The sequence below is a fragment of the Equus asinus genome, chromosome 4 (assembly GCF_041296235.1).
Source record: "Equus asinus isolate D_3611 breed Donkey chromosome 4, EquAss-T2T_v2, whole genome shotgun sequence".
Lineage (NCBI taxonomy): Eukaryota > Metazoa > Chordata > Mammalia > Perissodactyla > Equidae > Equus > Equus asinus.
Genome location: NC_091793.1, coordinates 40818756 through 40836532, shown reverse-complemented (window position 1 = coordinate 40836532; position 17777 = coordinate 40818756). Strand labels below are relative to the sequence as shown.

The following is a 17777-nucleotide window of genomic DNA, read 5'->3' as shown; positions in this document are numbered from 1 at the left end:
ACCTCAGACTCTTGGAGTCTAATGTTAAAAGAGGTTGGTGTAATTTTCAATAAGAAATCCTGTATAGATTAGTCACACATTTCAATTTTATCATAAAAATAAAATACTGGTAAACCACAAAATAGGGCAGATGTTCTAATCAAACATATATATATATAATATATATAAATTATATATATAAATTTATATAAAATATAAATTTTATATATATATATAATTTTTTTGCTGAGGAAGATTTACCCTGAGCTAACATCTGTTGCCGCTCTTCCTCTTTTTTTTATTTTTTGCTTGAGGAAGATTCACCTGAGCTAACATCTGTGCCAAACTTCCAGTACTTTGTATGTGGGTTGCCACCACAGCATGGCTGGTGAGTGGTGTAGGTCTGCACCCGGCATCTGAACCTGTGAACCCGGGACACTGAAGTGGAGTGTGCCGAACTTAATCACTACACCATGGGGCCAGCCCAATATTAAACGTATTTTGATATTACAAAGGCATTGTATCATTAAAGTTATTTAATTACATAATTATCAAGAAAAATTAGACTCAACTGGTGAGATCACCTTTCTCAAAAATACAATTTTTGGTTACCTAGTTTATCCTCTATCTCTTTCAAGTTCACAAACATTTGTCAAAGTGTCTCACATTGCACACTTGTCTCAAAGGCCTTAGGAGTTGATGAGAGGCCTTTAATATTTTGGTTTGACACTGAAAATATTGGAATTTTAAAAAAGAAGAGCATAGGAGTTGAAATATGATTAATATTAACCTTTTGAAAAATAAAGTAAAGTGTACAGGACACAGTAGGAATCCATGGCACCTGTGAACACTTTGTGTACATGTTGAAGATGCAATGAGATGGACAGTGAGGCTTTGAGCAGGATGCAGAAGGAAAGGACACATAACCAGAGGGACTGATGGCCGGCAAGAGATCCTCAGGTGAGTGGATTCTGGAAAAGGCTTGATTTCTCATTAGGCAGTTGAGACAGAAACCCATGGATGGTTTGTTCTGATAAGAGCAGTAGAATATCAAAGTTTCCAAACTGGATGCCACAAATTGTGTTAAATCTGTAAATGATGGAAAGCTTTCTGATCTTAAGGGTATGTCCAAAAGAAGCTATGAGAACTTCTAATTTGATCTTGTCAGCCCAATCAATGTATGTGGGCTTGTTCTGACGCAAGTCATATTTTCGGGCTTACTTCTTTTTGGAACAAGACATTGTGGTTTTTACTGTTTATGGTATAATGAAATATCTGATTCATATTGGTGTGGCTGAATCAAAAGGATGGTAATAATTAGTCTCCCCCTGGAATATATCCTTTATTGGCATATTTAGCTTGAAACCATCATATTGATATGTTCTTTGGTCACTAGTGAAGCAGACCGGAACTGAAACAGTATGACAAGACAATCCATCCTATTCACTCCATCTTTGAAACATTTATTTTTCAAGACATGGAATAAAATGAAAACTAGTAAGTACTGCTTAACCAGTCACTAAGAGGCATAATATTTTGTTAGGATCCAGAATACTTTTGCAAAATAACATGAATTTTATTTTTAAAGTATACACTACATAAAAGCAAACACACATCATTAAATCTAGAAGATAGACATCTCTTATAGATCTGCTTCTTCAGTTAGGATTGGACAACCCTAGCAAAAAATCAGAAACAAGATATGTGATCCATAACAATTATATTATTTAAAAATTAGAGGCTTTAATGAACATACAAACAATCTAGCTTTCGAGGTTTTTATTTTCAATTAGTGAAAAAATATTAGTGATTAATGCCTACATGATTTTTTTTTGTAAGACCAGTATGGCCAAACTTTTAAGTAGTTTAAAACAGTTTATATAGCTATAAAAATATAAATTATTGGTCATGAAAATACCTTAAATTGAGTAACTTCAGAAGTCAGTAAATAGTTTAGTTCTGAACTGGTCACACCTATTTTATAGTTATTAGTCTGTCATCTGTCCTTTATGCGATATTTGCTTAAGGACTTACATTTTTCTTTTAGATATTCTGATGAAAATCTTTCCAAACTATATTACACACTTGGTTACCTTCATAATGGAAACTGCAAAGCTTCAGGGCATAAGACAGAACTGTAAATATGTGTGCTGAGATGGGGATGCATCAGAGATTGAAGAGGAGAGTAAGGCAACTGGTTCCTGCACAAAAGGGTCTTAGATGCTGCTGCTTTGAGAATTCTTATATAGGCTTTTAATTTTCTTTCCTTCCCCTGGCTATGGCTTGTCATTTCCTACCCTTTTCAGTATTCTTCCCTTAGTAAACTTCTCTTATTCTAGTTTGATGTTGGCTCAGAAATCAGAACACCAAAGATATTTGCATTGCATCTAAAATAAATGAAAATAAACCTTAAGGGAATTTATAAGAATAAGACATGTTAGCTTTAGTGTGTGAACTCTACATCATCTGTTTGGGTGACTCTGAAACTCTTTGTTAGGTTAAAACATAGAAAATGCCTAGCAGTCTGTCCCCCAGCACATAGTGGGTGCTTTGTAATGCCTGTAACGTTATACTTTTCCCACTCTTTATGCTCCCTTCTTCATTTTTAGTTTTCTTACTTTCTCTTTCCTTGGCTGTGAATCATGAAGTAGAGATTGCTAGATAAGTGATTTCTGGTTAAATGAAGTGTTACTCTGATAACATTGGCATCTGCTCAAAATGTATGAGCAAACATGTATTTATAGGCTCACTGCATGTGTCCAGAAATTTATTTCTTAAGATGCATAAATTAAATTTTAATAAAGCATTGGAGAAAAGAAATGATAAAAATACGGTAAGCTTTAATTCATTGCATCCTACCTGCACGCAGAATCTTTCACAGCTCTGGCTGTTTGGTTAATTTCTCTATGAATCACACTCCTTCACAATGTGTATTCCACAATTAACTTTGAGACTAGCTGAGTCGTGGAGAGGGGAGTGCCATGGGTCCCAAACATCCACTTTAGGTCTCCATTTGATCAAGCAGTTACACAATCATCACGTCAAAGTAATCAGAACTGCTCTTTTTTCATTTTTATAACTTCTGAATTTTGAAACTTTTTTGCTAAAATAATAAAGAAGTCCCTGTGTATTTTAATAGTAATAATAATAAATTACCTATATTTCACTAGCTCAGTGATTACTAGTTCATCTAAGAATCATAAATAAAGTCGTTTATTATCAGGTACATTGAATTCTTTTAGGAATCACACAGAATTTATTGATTTATAGAATTTAGGATTGGTTAAAGAGCTAGAAATGACAATCTGAATAGAGAAAACTATGTTGATAATAGTATTAAATTATTTGGCCTTTGGAAAGTCCTTTTCTAATGATGAGAGCATTTCAGCATATGGCCCAGATTTAAGATGCAATACAAATAAGGGTGAGGGGAACTATAATTAATTGAACATCTACTCCATGCCTGACACTGTGCTTGGCACTCCACATACATTATCTTATTTATTCCCTACTACAAACATCGAAGGTCAGCATTTTTATGTATAGGTTGACCTCAAGTCTAACAATGTCAGCCATTACCTTTTGTTCTGTAAATAATCACAACAATTTACTGAGGGCCTACTATGTGCCAGGCCCTTTTCTAGACACTAGGAAATAACAACAGTAAAAAAAATAATAAAACAGACAAAAGTTTCTGTCCTCATGGGCCTACATTCCAATAGAGAAGACAGATAATAAACAAACAAATTTTTTAAAATAGCATATGAGATGGTCATAAATGCCATGGAGAAAAATCAAGTAGGCAAGGAGATAGGAAATTGTCAGATGAAAGGAGTGGGTTGCAATTTTAAATTGAGTGACTAGGGAAGAGCTTTATTAGAAAAGTAACATTTGAACAATCTGAAGGAGGTTAGAGAGTAAGCTATGCAGACCCTGTGGGGAAGAATATTCTACGCAGAGAGAAGAGCAAGTAAAAAGTCTTAAGGTGAGAGCATGCCTGGCACATCCAAGGAACAAAGAGAAGACCAGCATGGAGCGGGAGAATCAGGATGAGTAGGGAGGAGACAAGGTCAGAGATGTCACTGGGGCCAGATGAGGGAGAGCCCCAGAAGCCATATGAAAATGTGAACTTTTATTCTGAGCAAGAGGAAAGTCACTGGACATTGTGAACAGAGGAGTGACGTGAGCTGGCCCACATGTTAGAAACTCGCTTTGGCTGCTGGGATGAGCCTAGATTCAGGGAGCAAATGTGGAAATTGGGAGACCAGGTGGGAAGGCACTGCAATAACCCAAATGGGAGATGTTGGTCTTAGACCAAGGTGTGAGTTGGGGATGTGTGAAAAGTGATCAAATTCTGGAAACATTTTGATGGTGAGAGAAACACAGGAGTTAAGGATAATGCCAAGGTTTTCAGCCTGAGCAACTATAACAGGGGAAGCTATGGGAGAAGCTTATCCTGGAGGGAAGATAGGGGGTTTGAGTTTGAACATATTAGGTGAGGATAGCCAAGTAGACAGTTCAACTTATGAGTTCGGGGTTCAGGGGAGACATCTGTGCTGAAATATACAACTGAAAAAAGCCTTAAATCAACACAAGCAACATGTACCACCATGATATGCCCCTTGCAGGGTTATCTCAAGGAATGCTCTGGATATTGACCACCTTCCCCCCATTCGGAATCAAAAGGAAATGGGAACCAACATTATTGAGCTTTGTTACAGATTCTGAGCTGGGCCTTTAAAATATGGTTTTTCTCTAAATTTCCCCAAGGAGTGTACAGTGTAATCTTATTCAGTAAATAAGGGAAGCAAGATCCAGAGAGGGCAAGCACATTGCCCAATCTTACATCGTAGAAAATCCTGGAGCCTAGATTTGACTCAAACCTTCTAAATCCCCAAATCTGAGTGCATCTCATGCCAGGCAATTTGCTGCCAGGCCATCAGTGCTATGTGACTGGCTCGCCTCTCTGAGGTCAGGTTCCCATTAGCAACAGAAGAAAACTGTCACCTGCAGCCCACGTAATTTATCCATTTGGCTAGTTACCTTGCAGCTCACTCACCACATTCAGCAGCATAATGATACAGAAGTTGATGCACACAGCAGTCCCTGTGGTTGCAACCTGAGAGTTATTCCTGATTAACGCCCACTTAAAGGCAGCAAAAGTGCTGACAGTCACCACCCGGTAAATGACGATCCCAAACACAGCGGCGATCACCACACAGATCTGGCAGGAAGACAGAGGAGACCCAGTGAGCACCATGGGGGAATGTTTCAGGAAGAGGATCATGCCACGTGGAAAATCCTCTGATGAGAAAAGGAAATAAAGCAACGGTGGTACTGACTCAAGGAGCCACAACAAAATGTGTGCTCTTCATCATGGTTAATATTTTCTCTTGTCTGACTGTATTTTTGTTATTCAAATAGAAAAACCATAGTGCATGAAAGTTGATAAACTGTTTAAGCTATGGGATAACATTTTATTAAGCAGAATATTAGGTTGAGCATATGAACAAATATTTATGGAAATCTTATCATGTCACTCTTCTGTCTAAAACTATGTATTGGCTTCCTTTTACTCTTAGGATAAAAGCTAAGTCCTTATGGCGGGCTGCAAGACTCTCTCCAGTCCCACAGAGGGCCATTTTCCCCTCCCTCTGGGGGCTCTGGACCTTCTTTTATTGTTTCAAATGGGCTGAGCATCCTTAATCTTCCAGGCCATCTCCTTTGCCTAAAATGCTGACCTACCCATCACCTGCCAAACACACACACACACACACACACACACACACACACACACAGATACCCATACAGTCTAGTTAATACCTACTCATCCTTTACATCTTAGCTTAAGAACCATTTCATAATTAAAGCTTTTCAGGACCCCCCGACTTTTTTTTGTTATACAGTACCTATACTTTTTTCCAGTATCCTTATTATTTCTGACAATTTGTCTGATTATTGTCTGTCTCCCCCACTTAGAAAGTAAGCTCCATCAGGGCAGGGACAGTATCTGCTTTGATCACCATGGTTTCTGCAGCACCTTAGCATAATTACAGGTGCACAGTAGATGTTCAGTTATTTGTTGCTGAATGAGCCAACTAGGTGATAGGTGCATAATCTCTTATTAATCAGAGATATATACAGATTGAACTGAGGCATCTTTCTCTGAAGATTTCATGGTATTTGAGAAGAATACGGCATATCTCCTAAATCTATGAAATAATGGGAATCTGAGACTCCAAAAAGTTTTGTGGCTTTTGTTAGGTGACTCACTTAATACGTCAGAGTAGAGACCTTAGTCTACTTAGTTATCAAAAACCGGATCTTAAAGCTGGGCCTCAGGATGGCTTCTGCTGATTTAGAGATTCCTTTCTTCATAGAAGCATTTGTGTTTTACACAAACTCTATTTTTTCCTTACTATGAGTGACATGCTCTAAAAGCTTGAGTCTAAACCCTAGCTGGAACTGGCTAAAATAATAATAATAATAATAATAATAATAATAATAATAATAATAAACAGAGAAACAAAAAACTGCCCATGTCTTAATCCTAGAACTGTTGATAGGGAGACAGGTGAAATCTACTTTGCATTTCAGACAAAGGTGGCAACCTGGTGGAATGGACAGCTCGCTGGACTCAGTCAGAAGTCAGGCCTGAGTCCTGGGTCAGCTACCAGCTAGCAGTGTGATCTTAGGTAAGCATCTTTTCCTCTCCATGGCTTTGGCCTCGTATGCTCCAGGTTACCCATCTGTAGAGCAGGGAAAGCTTAGTCTACATCTATATGTCTTGTTGTGAGAAACAAAAAACAGAATAATAAATATGGATGTACTTTTAGAAGGCAAAACATAACACAATTGCTTACAAAGAAGAATCTGTAGAAGGTCATGGATTTAAATCTTAATCTGAGCTGAGAGGCTCTGGGCATGCTGCCTACCCTTCGATCTACCAAGTTTCTTTCTGGCTAAAGGAAGTAGATTGTCTGGATTTTCTCTAGTCTCGTCCTTCCTACTCCAATGATCTAAGACGTATATTTACACACTTGCCATTTGAAAAGAGGAAAGGAGAATCCTCACCAACCCTTACTATTCTAAAACAAGATTTCTGAAAAATTTGCATATGTTTTGTTCAGTAATTAACAGGGTTGAAGTTGATCACAAAATGACTTCTTTTTAGGAAAAGCTAATAACCAAGTTTCAAGTTAGTGTTTTTCAAACTGATATAACCATTAGTTATGCCTGGAAACCAATTTTAAGGGGTTACAGATGGTATTAAAAAAGTACACTATAATAAAAAAGAAAAAAATCAGAGTTCATTGTATATTGTAAAGATAAGCATTGTTTCAGTTACTATATTTAGTTTTATACATCTATTTGCATACATATACCAGGTCATGATAGAAAGTATATTTCTTACATAGGCCTTGTAAAAAAAGTTTGAAAAACACTACTGTAGGTCCTGTGTCATACTTTTAGCTCCTTTCACCACGGCATAGAGAGGGAAGTGGAAAGAACATCGACTTAGAGTAGAGGATCTGAGCTTCAGGCTGTTTACTGGCTGACACTGGACAAGCCCCTTAACCTTTTGGAGTCTCAGTTGCTCCATCTATAATTTGGGGACAGCAATACCATCACTGATCACCTTATGAAGTTGTTTTAAGAATTAAATAACAGAACATTCAAAAATGTTTTGTAGAACAATGAAAATGCCTGATATGATTACTGTTGTTACCATGCTACCAATTTGTATTTTATGAAACAAATGGAGTTTTATTTAAAAAAAACAAAAAAACTTCAAACCATAAAAAATATTCCAGATGCAGAAACGACAAGTCGGCTGCATTTATCTGCAAATGCTTGATATGGTTCTGGCTTTCCCGAAATGGGATTCATCCGCTCTTTCTTGGAATACTTGGCTTCAAACTGGGGCCGTATTTCTTCCTAAAGAACAAGCAGGCACATTTTAATGCTCTGAAGAGGTGTTCAGGCAATAAGAGAAAAATATCATTTTACCCCACTGTAAAATGGAATGAACAGGCGCCAGAGTAATCAGTCCATCTGAGGTGGGCTTGGAGACCCAGGTTTAAATGTTTGGAAATTGGCCACTTGAAGAAAAGCTAGAGGATGATGAGCTAGACTTATTAGCATCAAGACAATGAAATTTAGAGTAATAGTTAAGTGTTTCTGTTATCTTAATAAACTATGCTTGAAGAAGGAAACCGAGAATGAGAAAAGGGACCATCTATCCTGTCCCAAGTGGTTTGAAACAACTAATAAGCTTTTACTTTTATTACCAGGAAATGACATGGACACCAAGACAAAGAAAAAAAAACTAAGAGCAGCAAAATGTTCAGAATCTATTTGTGAGTTGTAATGGCAATATAATTCTCAGTTTTCTCCTAAATTTTTTTTTGTACTTTTTGATTTAGGCAGCTAAAAACATGGTGAATCGATTTTTTAATAAGTTCCTCTAGGAGTCATTCACCTTTAAGCAGGAGATTTTAAATGTATTCTTAATTGGGCATTGAAAACAAGGTAAGTCCTTTCAAATCCAGCTGAAATCAAGGCTCCTCTAGTTCTAAATCAAGCTGAGATTTTATTTCATTTAGTTGAGCCTCATCCAACGTGAAAAAGCTTCTGACTAAAAAGCAATTATGGGATTAAGAAAAGGAAATCAGCGAGAGGGTTGCTGAAGTGGTTTCAGTTAATTAAGCATGTGTTCTATTTGACTGTCTTGGAAGAGGAGGGAAAACAAGTGGAAAATCTGTTGAAATGGAGATTGAGTTAATACAGGGAGAAATGCTCAAGACTCAGATAAAGGTACTGACAGAAAGTGAAGAAGAAGCTGACAGAAGAGAGGTTATGAAGAATGGGCACAGTTTGGCAGTAGCCTGCCTGTGTAGGAGGAAGGGCATCCTGGCTCCTGCTATTGGATAAGCCCAATGCTGGACTTCACTCAGTGATGGGTAATGGGGAAGGTCAGGGGGAGATACAGTTATAAACAGGTTCTGCCTTTGTTCATTTATTTTAAGTAGTTACACTTAAGGATATAAACAGAATAGACCTAGAATCTTCTGCTTCTTTGGGAAACTCTGTCAATTTATCAGACTGTAAGTGTCATCAAGAGTGTTTGAGCTAATCATCCAGGAACTGAGATCAATAATGGGACCAAGCCTGGGTTCCTGAGTATTATGGGCTGAATTGTGCCTCCTCTCCCAAAATCATATGTTGAGATCCTAAAACGTACCTCAGAATGTAACTGAATTTGGATACAGAGTCTTTACAGAGGTAATTAAGTTAAAATGAGGCCATTAGAGTGGCTGTTAATCCAACATGCTGAGTGTCCTTATAAGAAGAGGAAATTCAGATGCAGACATATACAGAGAGAACACGATATGAAGATTCAGGGAGTAAATGGCCATCTACACGTCAGGCAGAGAGGACTGGAACATATCTTTCCTTCAAGGCTCTCAGAAGAAGTCAACCCTGCCAATACCTTGATCTGGAACTTGCAGCCTCCAGAACTGTGAGTAAATAAATTTCTGTTGTTTAAGACACCCAGTCTGTGGTACTTTGTTATGGCAGCCCTAGCAGACTAATGCCCTGAAATAGGCATGCAGTAAGTCTGAGCATTTCTGCACAGCAAGCTGAGAGCCACAGGGTAGAGGTAAGAGGCATTTCTACAATGAATCTCAAACTGAGAACCAGAACTGCACATAGCTACTGAGGTAGGCTCCTGTGCAAAGGTATATTAAGTCAAAGAGCAGTCCAGTGCTCCAAGCTTTTTAACAGGAGCTTGGGAGACAGAGGGCTCCAGACTCACAAGGGGTATGCTTACCCTAAAGGAACCCATGTCTTGGACTCACCACAGGTGCCAACAGTGACTTTTAGATTGGTTTGGCCAAAGTTACTTAAATAATGTCACACTTTACAGCTGAAAGGGGAAAATTTAGTCACACCTCTTTTTTTTTTAGAGATGAACAAAAGTCCAAAGGTGAAGTAATTTGTCCAAGGTGACACAGTTGCTTAGTGGTGACTCAGATTCCCAGGAAAGAACATTTTCCATCCCACTGGAAAGCTGCTGCCTTGAATACATGAAACAAAAACAGCAGAATTGGGGCCATCCCTGTGGCTGAGTGGTTAAGTTCAAGTGCCCCACTTTGGTGACCAAGGGTTTCACCAGTTTGGATCCTGGGTGTGGACCTAGCATTGCTCATCAAGCCACGCTGAGGTGGCATCCTCACATAGCAGAACTAGAAGAACCTACAACTAGAATATACAACTATGTACTGAGGGCCTTTGTGGAGAAGAAGAAAAAGAAAAGATTGGCAACAGATGTTAGCTCAGGGCCAATCTTTAAAAACAACAACAAAAACCCCAGCAGAATGGCTCCACCCAGGAGGAAGTGCTGAATGCAGCCTGGCTGCTACTAGTAGCAGCATTAGGAGTTGCCTGGGCAGTTTCTTCAAATGCAGAAAATCGTTTTCTGGAGAATGCTTATAAAAGCATGAGAGGGGCCTTATCAAAAGAACAAGGATTTCTGAAAATCTCAGTATCATTTCTATATCTAAAAAACTACTCAAATGTGTTCATTCATGTGGGGAGAAAGGGCAGTCACTCACAAGGCATGATTTGAAGGAAACAAACAAAAATACCTCCTACAACTGTCTCCCCCACCAAGCCTGCCACATGGCTAAAATTCTCATTTATGTTTCTAGAAGATTTAACATATAAAAATATATATGTGTGTTTCCTGGAAGAAAAATACGAATTAATCCCGATTGTCACATTATATAGGATTAATTTATCTCAATTACTGGCACAGCAAAGCTCTGAGGAAATGGGGCTCAAGAGAGGTAAGAGATAATGGGCAAGAGGAAGGAAAGAGGAATTTAGGCTTGGATCAACTGACAAGGGAAAGCAGGATCTGATGGGGCACGTGGTGACCAAGCCTAGCATGGGTACTCAAGACTCTGACAGGAATGTGGCAAGACAAGAGTATTGAGACCAGACACAGGTTAGGAAAGGGCAAACCGTATTGGCCTAGAAGGGGTAAAAGGAGAGTGATGGGGCTTGGGAACGTGCTGAGAAAGTGAAGTCTAAGGGACTGAGTTTACTTCTCCTTGACAGTTTTATCTAGAGCTGGCCCTGAATTTAGCCACATCCACCAAGGACACCACTTGAGGAGTAATTTCTCCTCAGCATTTACCTCTTGAGGTAATACCTCTAAGCTTGGGAACACCTGGGCACTGTCCAGGGTCCTGGAAAGCTCACAGAAAACTTTTCCTTGGAGTAGTTCTCTTAGGAGATTTGCTTCCATATGCCTAGAGTTATAAAACTAATACTCTTTCGGCTAAAGTAAAAAATGGATGATATTTAAGAAAACTAAATAAATCTTAGTTCCCATTCTTCTGATGCCTCTACGAACAAGTGAAATGCTTTACTTAGGCATGGACTTTTATTTCACTAAGGAATCAGAATGTTGTCTGCCTTTATTTATTTTTATAATTCTGCTATTACCTTTTTATACTGTTTGAAATTTCCTGAAAAGACAGGTATTGAAAATGCTTTATGAGTAAACACGACTTCTGTTTCAGAGAAGAGAGGGATGACTCAAGGATAATGTGTATTTCCTGGTGATTTGCTTTCTAAAAAGTTTTGCGGTAAATGATACAAACCTCCTCTTCTTCCCAGTCTATCAAATCCCAGTCATAAGCAATTACTGCTCGCCGTCTTTTCCAAAACTCCAGGAAAACTGTTGCTGGAACAAGCAGAGAAAGACAAAGACATTTTCAAATAAAGCAATGCTGTTCACTGTGTCACTGAATAATGAAGCCATTGAAAAGAATGACAGTTGTTTGTGTAAGCATCCTTGAAGATCAGAATTTCTAGCTAAACATCATTTAACAAGGACTGTTTTCTGAGAATTAGTAAGTTTGTGTCAAGCATAATGAGAAATTATAGATTTCATTTAGAATTAAATTAAACTGATCTGCAAGTTGAGGCAGAAGAGACTTATTAGAATGACAAAGCTCATGGGATGTAAGGATACAGAAAACCAGGTTACCAACATCTTTCTAATTGATAGAGTATTTTTAAAAGTGAGTGGCAGGTAGGGACAGAAAAGCAAAAATAAAATTTAGCAGTCCACATGTATTTGATTGGCAGTGATTTCTTGTCCCCCAAATCCTCCTCACAACAATTATCTATGTAAAATGCATTTTACTATTCTAATGAAAGAAGCTATTTTATTGGAGGAAGCAGCTTTACTGCTTCTCTTTTTCTTCAAACTATCTCTTTGTTGTCACATTGAAGGCAAAGGTGTGCAAATTCTGTTATGAACCTTTTCCAACAGCCAACCTCCCCACCCAGGGATATCTGGGGGTTATCCTCATTTAGCCAAAGAAAGTTTCTACTCAATTCAACTAAAAATATCTACCCAAATGAATCATTGAGCCTTACACAGTGGCAGAGAGAGATAAAAAAATAATCAAGACATAATCTTGCTGTCTTGGAAGTCGCAAGCTAAACGAGGGGATGTACATACATACATACACTCGAACTTTGAAGATGTCTGCAACTAAGGATGTCACAAACACACCCTAAGAGACAGAACTGGTGTATCTATCTCTTTTGGGTCTTGCTGTGTACTGAGACTTACAGAAGCAAAAATGTCATATATTTGGAATCAGTTTCATGAGGAAAGGTAAATGTCCAAATGCCCTTTCCAAAGAGAGAGAGTTATTTTCTTCTTTTTTATTGCACCTTGATTTCAACTCCTCATTAGTGGTCTTCAGACACAGAACATATATTTTTAAAGTAAGTAACTGGAAAGACAGTTCAGGGTAACAGTTAAGACTTCTCTGGCGTGTGACCTAGACATTTCTAGTTTTGAAATCTAACTCAGATATAAGCTGTGCTACTGTTCACAAATCAATTAACTTTTCTAATTATCAATTTCCTGCTAGGCAAAAGAGGGATGGCATTACAGGTCTATAATTCCTTATCTGCAATGTCAAAATTCAAAACGCTCTAAAAATTCTAAGGTTTTTTTCTTCTAAGTTTGGCACAAACTCATCTGTGGCAAGCTCTGACCTGGACCAATGTGAGGCTACTTAACATCTGTATTTATCCCTCTTAGTGAGAATATCCATACATCGAAAGCAACCATATTAATGTATTTGAATATGGGGTCCTTCCCAGACCTCCTGGGGCATTACATAATATATGGTACACATACCATAGTGCCTTTCTAAAATCTGAAAAATCCAGAGTAGTTATAGTTTTTAAGAAAGCTACACCAAAATAATCAAGTGTTTAATTCTGGAAAAGGGAAATTAAAATAAACATATGTCTTTGGAGGTTAATAAAGTTTGAAAGCTGAGCAGCTATTTTCCACTGGAGTCCTTTCTGTGAGTCTTGTGTGTCAGGGGTCCCCAAAACCACCTGCAGGTTTGATGATTCACTAGGAGGATCCACAGCACTCAGCAGACAGTGGCACTCATGGCTAAGATCTATTACAGTGAAAGGAAATAAAGCAAAATCAGCAAAGGGAAAAGGTGCATGGGGCAAAGTCTGGTGACCAGGTGCAAACTTCCAAGAGTCCTCTCCCCGGGAGTCATACAGCACATGCTTAATTTCCCCAGCAATGAGTTGTGATAACACGTGAAATGTTGTCTAACAGGGAAGCTCATTAGAAACCCAGTACCCAGGGTTTTTACTGGGAGCTGGTCACAGAGGTACACTCTGCTTAGCGTGTGTGAAAATACCAGAGTCTCAGAAGGAAATCAGGTGTTCAGCAGAAATCATACTGTTTCAGCAAACAGTTTATGCACAATGAGTTACCCTTAGCAGTTAGGGTGGTGGAAACTCTCCTGAAACCCATGTTCCCAGACACCAGCCAAGGGTCAATCTTGTAAGCAGGACTTTCTAAAGCAGGCCTACTATGTTAACTCTTTTCTGTACACTTGTCCTCTGCCTCACTAAATTGTCTCAACTTTGCATGGGATCCCTGGGACAATTTCTTAATAGGTCCTCTGGCCTCTCAAACAAATGGCACTTTTTAAAGACTTTCTCTCTTTGGTTTCCAGAGTCTTCCCCAGCCTTGAAGAGACAAAGCAGCTTGCCCCTGAATATGTGGCTATTCTCCATAAGAGTCAGGACTGTACCCCATGGCCTCAGAGAGGCTCGATAGGGACCATTCTGGGACAGGCTAAGGCCACAGGATACACATGAAGTCTGTCTTACTGGCTGTTGCTGCTCCCACCAAGCCCTACCAACCCATCTGTAGTTCTTGTCTGAAGGAACTGACTTCTGAGATGAGCCAGTGGCTGTCAGAAATATTCCACCACCTTTCTCCTCCCAAGCAAGTGCTGAACGGTGTCTGGGGCAGAGAGAAACTCTAACCAGTAATTCCCTTCTTTGGACAATCATCCTATTCTCCCTTCCATTCTTGAACTTGGGAGCATGAGAAGAAGAAATTGTTGCTTGTGCAATTGTCATGCTCTTGTGAGTGTTTTTGTGTGAAAATGTCCATTCATTTGAGGAAGAAGAATCTGTTTCTATCTCTACCCATGAATTAAAACATAATTGAAACAATATAGGTCTTTTCAAGGCAAAGCTCCAATCCCATACATCCATTACTCTATGATTTAAAAACCTTTGTCTAAATACCCACAGCCCTGGGAGCCCACTACACTTTGAGTATACCTAGTTATATGCTGCCTTATGTCATGAGCTCACACTTTCCTCTGTCTCTTTTGGAGCTGGCTTATGCTATATATATACATACATATATATCTTTATGTTAATATATATCTCTGTCTTACACCAACCAGTACAGTGACAAGTAGGATTAAATAGTATATTTCTTTTATGGATTGATCCTCAAAAGACTCAAAACTCCTAAGTATTTTGTCAAGATTTGCTAATACATGAAATTCTTTCCCCTGAAGTTTGGTCCAAAATATCTCCTTTTTGTAAGTTAAAGCATTAGAAGGTTTAACCTTACTGCTAGCATTTTGAACTCCTTAGATTCTAATCTATCTTTCCTCATAGCTAATGACTTTTCTAAACTCAAACTCATGAAGTCTCCTCGGGGTCAATGTAGCCACATCACCTATCGGAAAAGAACCCATTACCAGCCCAAGATGCAAGGCTCCTAATGACTCTGCTTGTGCCCAACTCTTTCTGCCCTGACTTGAACCATAGACTCCAGGCTAAATCACTAGCAGTTTCCATACCTGAGCTGTTTCATAACTTTCTTAGCTTTGTCCACACTATTTCTTCAGTTTGCAATGGTCTTCTGTATTTGGGTCATTTGGTCAACTCCTACTCTTACCTCTAGACTTGGCCCTATGTGTTCTCCAATCACTCCCTTTGAACCCTCTCCCTATACCCATGCTGAGCAGTGCGTATAACTCTAGGTCAGTGCTGATGACAGCATTCAGCACTTCAAAAACAACAACAGAAGAACTTGATCATTTTGACTACTAGCTTGTGGGCTTCTTGAGAATAAGGGCTGAATCCTAGCTCTATTTATATCCGCATGGTCTCGCACAGTGACTGGCATCCACAGAGGCACAGTAAATGTACAAATGAAATACTGTCATGAAAATGAAAGCAATGTGGCTAGTCACTCTTTTCTCTTTTACCTAATCTTATAAGAAATTAGGATATAAGTTTGAAGAACATGAAACTATATCTTCTGAATGCTTTATGCATCAGTGTCAGATAAATAATAAATTATTATTATGAAAAACTGAAACTTCTTATGCTTCTCTTTTCCCTTGCAATAAACATATCATTCTCTTCTAATTACCACTCCAATTATTTGGTTGCATGGACCCTGTGGCAGAGACTACCAGCTGTCCTGTAAGATCCATTCTTACCTTGTTCCACAGTAAAAACATTGTTGCTGGGAACATGGCTGCTCACCTACACTGTATTTCTCAGATATCCTTGTCACTAGATGTAGCCAAAGGACAGTTCTCCCCAGTGGAATGTGAGCAGAAGTAATATGATGTATACTACTTGCCTGTTGATATCTTAAGACACTTGGGGTGCTTTTTCCACATTCTCTTTCCCCTTCTGGATGGGTGGAACCCAAGTGAATCAGCTGAGACCATGCAAATGATGACCAAGCCTGGGAGGATGGCAAACAATTCTTTCATAGGAATATGAATCTCTGAATGACCATGTGGAGCAGGGCTGTCTGCCAGCCTGGAATGCTCACCTCACTTGGTCACCAAGACATTGCTTGAGGCATGAAGATGAAATAATTTGTGTGTTACTTCCCTTACAGATCTTAGATAGAGCAGCCTCAAGCCACAATATCTGAAACTTTATGAGTTTTACTTATAAGATAGAGTTTCACATACTCTTTCCTCCCCCTTTTCTACCCTTACCTCTACCCTGTAGCTGACCTACCCACAAATGAAGTTCACCTGAAGTGTTAACATCAATCCCAGATAACAATCCTCTCACAAAATTAGTTGCCACATTAGGAAAATCTGAGACTTCTGCCTTTTCAGCATAGGTAGTGTCAGGGTTAATGCTCAGGTAGGTTTGTGTTCAAATACCAGGACACTCTTGGCTCAGAATCATAAACATTGAGAACGTTGTCACATGTAGCCCATAAGGGACACAAAAGGACACAAAATAGAGTGTTATGCAGGTCATACGCTATCATTTTCTTAAACAGAACAATTATTGTTAATTTAAAGTCAGTTTGTGGCATACTTCCATGGATTTACCAAAGCCATTTCTTATCTTTCCAGGCATAATTAGATTACATTTCACAGCCTTTTCTGCAGTTAGACATGAACCAAGTTTTGGCCAGTGGAAAGTAAGCGGAAGTGATGTGTGTTATTTTTGAAGTAAAGAATTAAGAAGTAGGCATATCATCTCTATGGCTTTTTTATCCTTTTCTGGGATGAATGGAGAGGACTCTGAGGATCCAGAAGAGGATGGAGCCACAAGATAGAGGGAAGTTGGGTACTTGAATAACTATGCGGAAGGCTGTCGGACAATCAGGAACACCTAGTTGGGTTTTATGTGTGTGGGTTCTAGTGACATCAAGGTTTTGTGCTTTGTGTATTATGGAAGCTAACTTTACACATCCTAACTGATACAGAGTTTTTCTGGAAAGTATAGCCATGGTTAACGTTCTGCAAATAGGAAGAAAAAACCCACTGAGTTACTATCTTTTGTCATCTTCCTAAGGCATTTAGAGAGTTTTAAGCAGGGAAATCTCCCCTTTCAGCTGCAAATCTTAGATTCCATGGTAGGGTTGAAATGCTGCACCACTTGTTTAGTTACCATATAGTAAAAATTTCTTACACGTTAGGTACTACGTTTTATTTTGTCAAAGTCTGTAAAGGTTAGTATTATTTTCATCATCCCATGGATGAAGAATCTGAGGTAAGGAGAAGTTACATGGCTAGTAAATGACAGAACTGGGATTTGGACCTGATCTGCCTGTTTTTTTGGCTCAAAACACAGAAATTTATTTTCTCAAAGTTCTAGAGGTTAGAAGTCCAAAATCAAGGTACGGGCAAGTTTGGTTCATACTGGAGGCTTTGAGGAAGAGTCTCTCCCATGCCTCTCTCCTAGCTTCTGATAGTTGCTGGCAATCCTTGACATCCCTTGGCTTGTAGAGGCACTGCTCCAATCTCTGCCACTGTCTTCACATGGCCTTCTCCCTGTGAGTGTCTGTGTCTCTATTTTCTCTTACCAATCATACTGGTAATTCAGTATGGCCTCATCTTCAAAACCTTATTTCCAAATAAGGTCACTTTCAC

The 17777-nt window shown here is 38.8% G+C and overlaps 1 protein-coding gene across 4 annotated transcripts in view; it reads right to left on the bottom strand.

Moving 5' to 3' along the window:
- Positions 1–17777, bottom strand: part of ANO4 (anoctamin 4) — a 380754-nt gene that overhangs the window by 40057 nt on the left and 322920 nt on the right. For all 4 annotated transcript variants that reach the window (XM_070507139.1, XM_070507138.1, XM_070507140.1 and 1 more), the window contains 3 exons: positions 11655–11737; positions 7777–7917; positions 5039–5203 (listed from right to left, as the gene is read on the bottom strand). In XM_070507139.1, coding sequence (XP_070363240.1) covers positions 5039–5203; positions 7777–7917; positions 11655–11737 — 389 coding nt within the window. The remainder of the gene's footprint in view (positions 1–5038; positions 5204–7776; positions 7918–11654; positions 11738–17777) is intronic.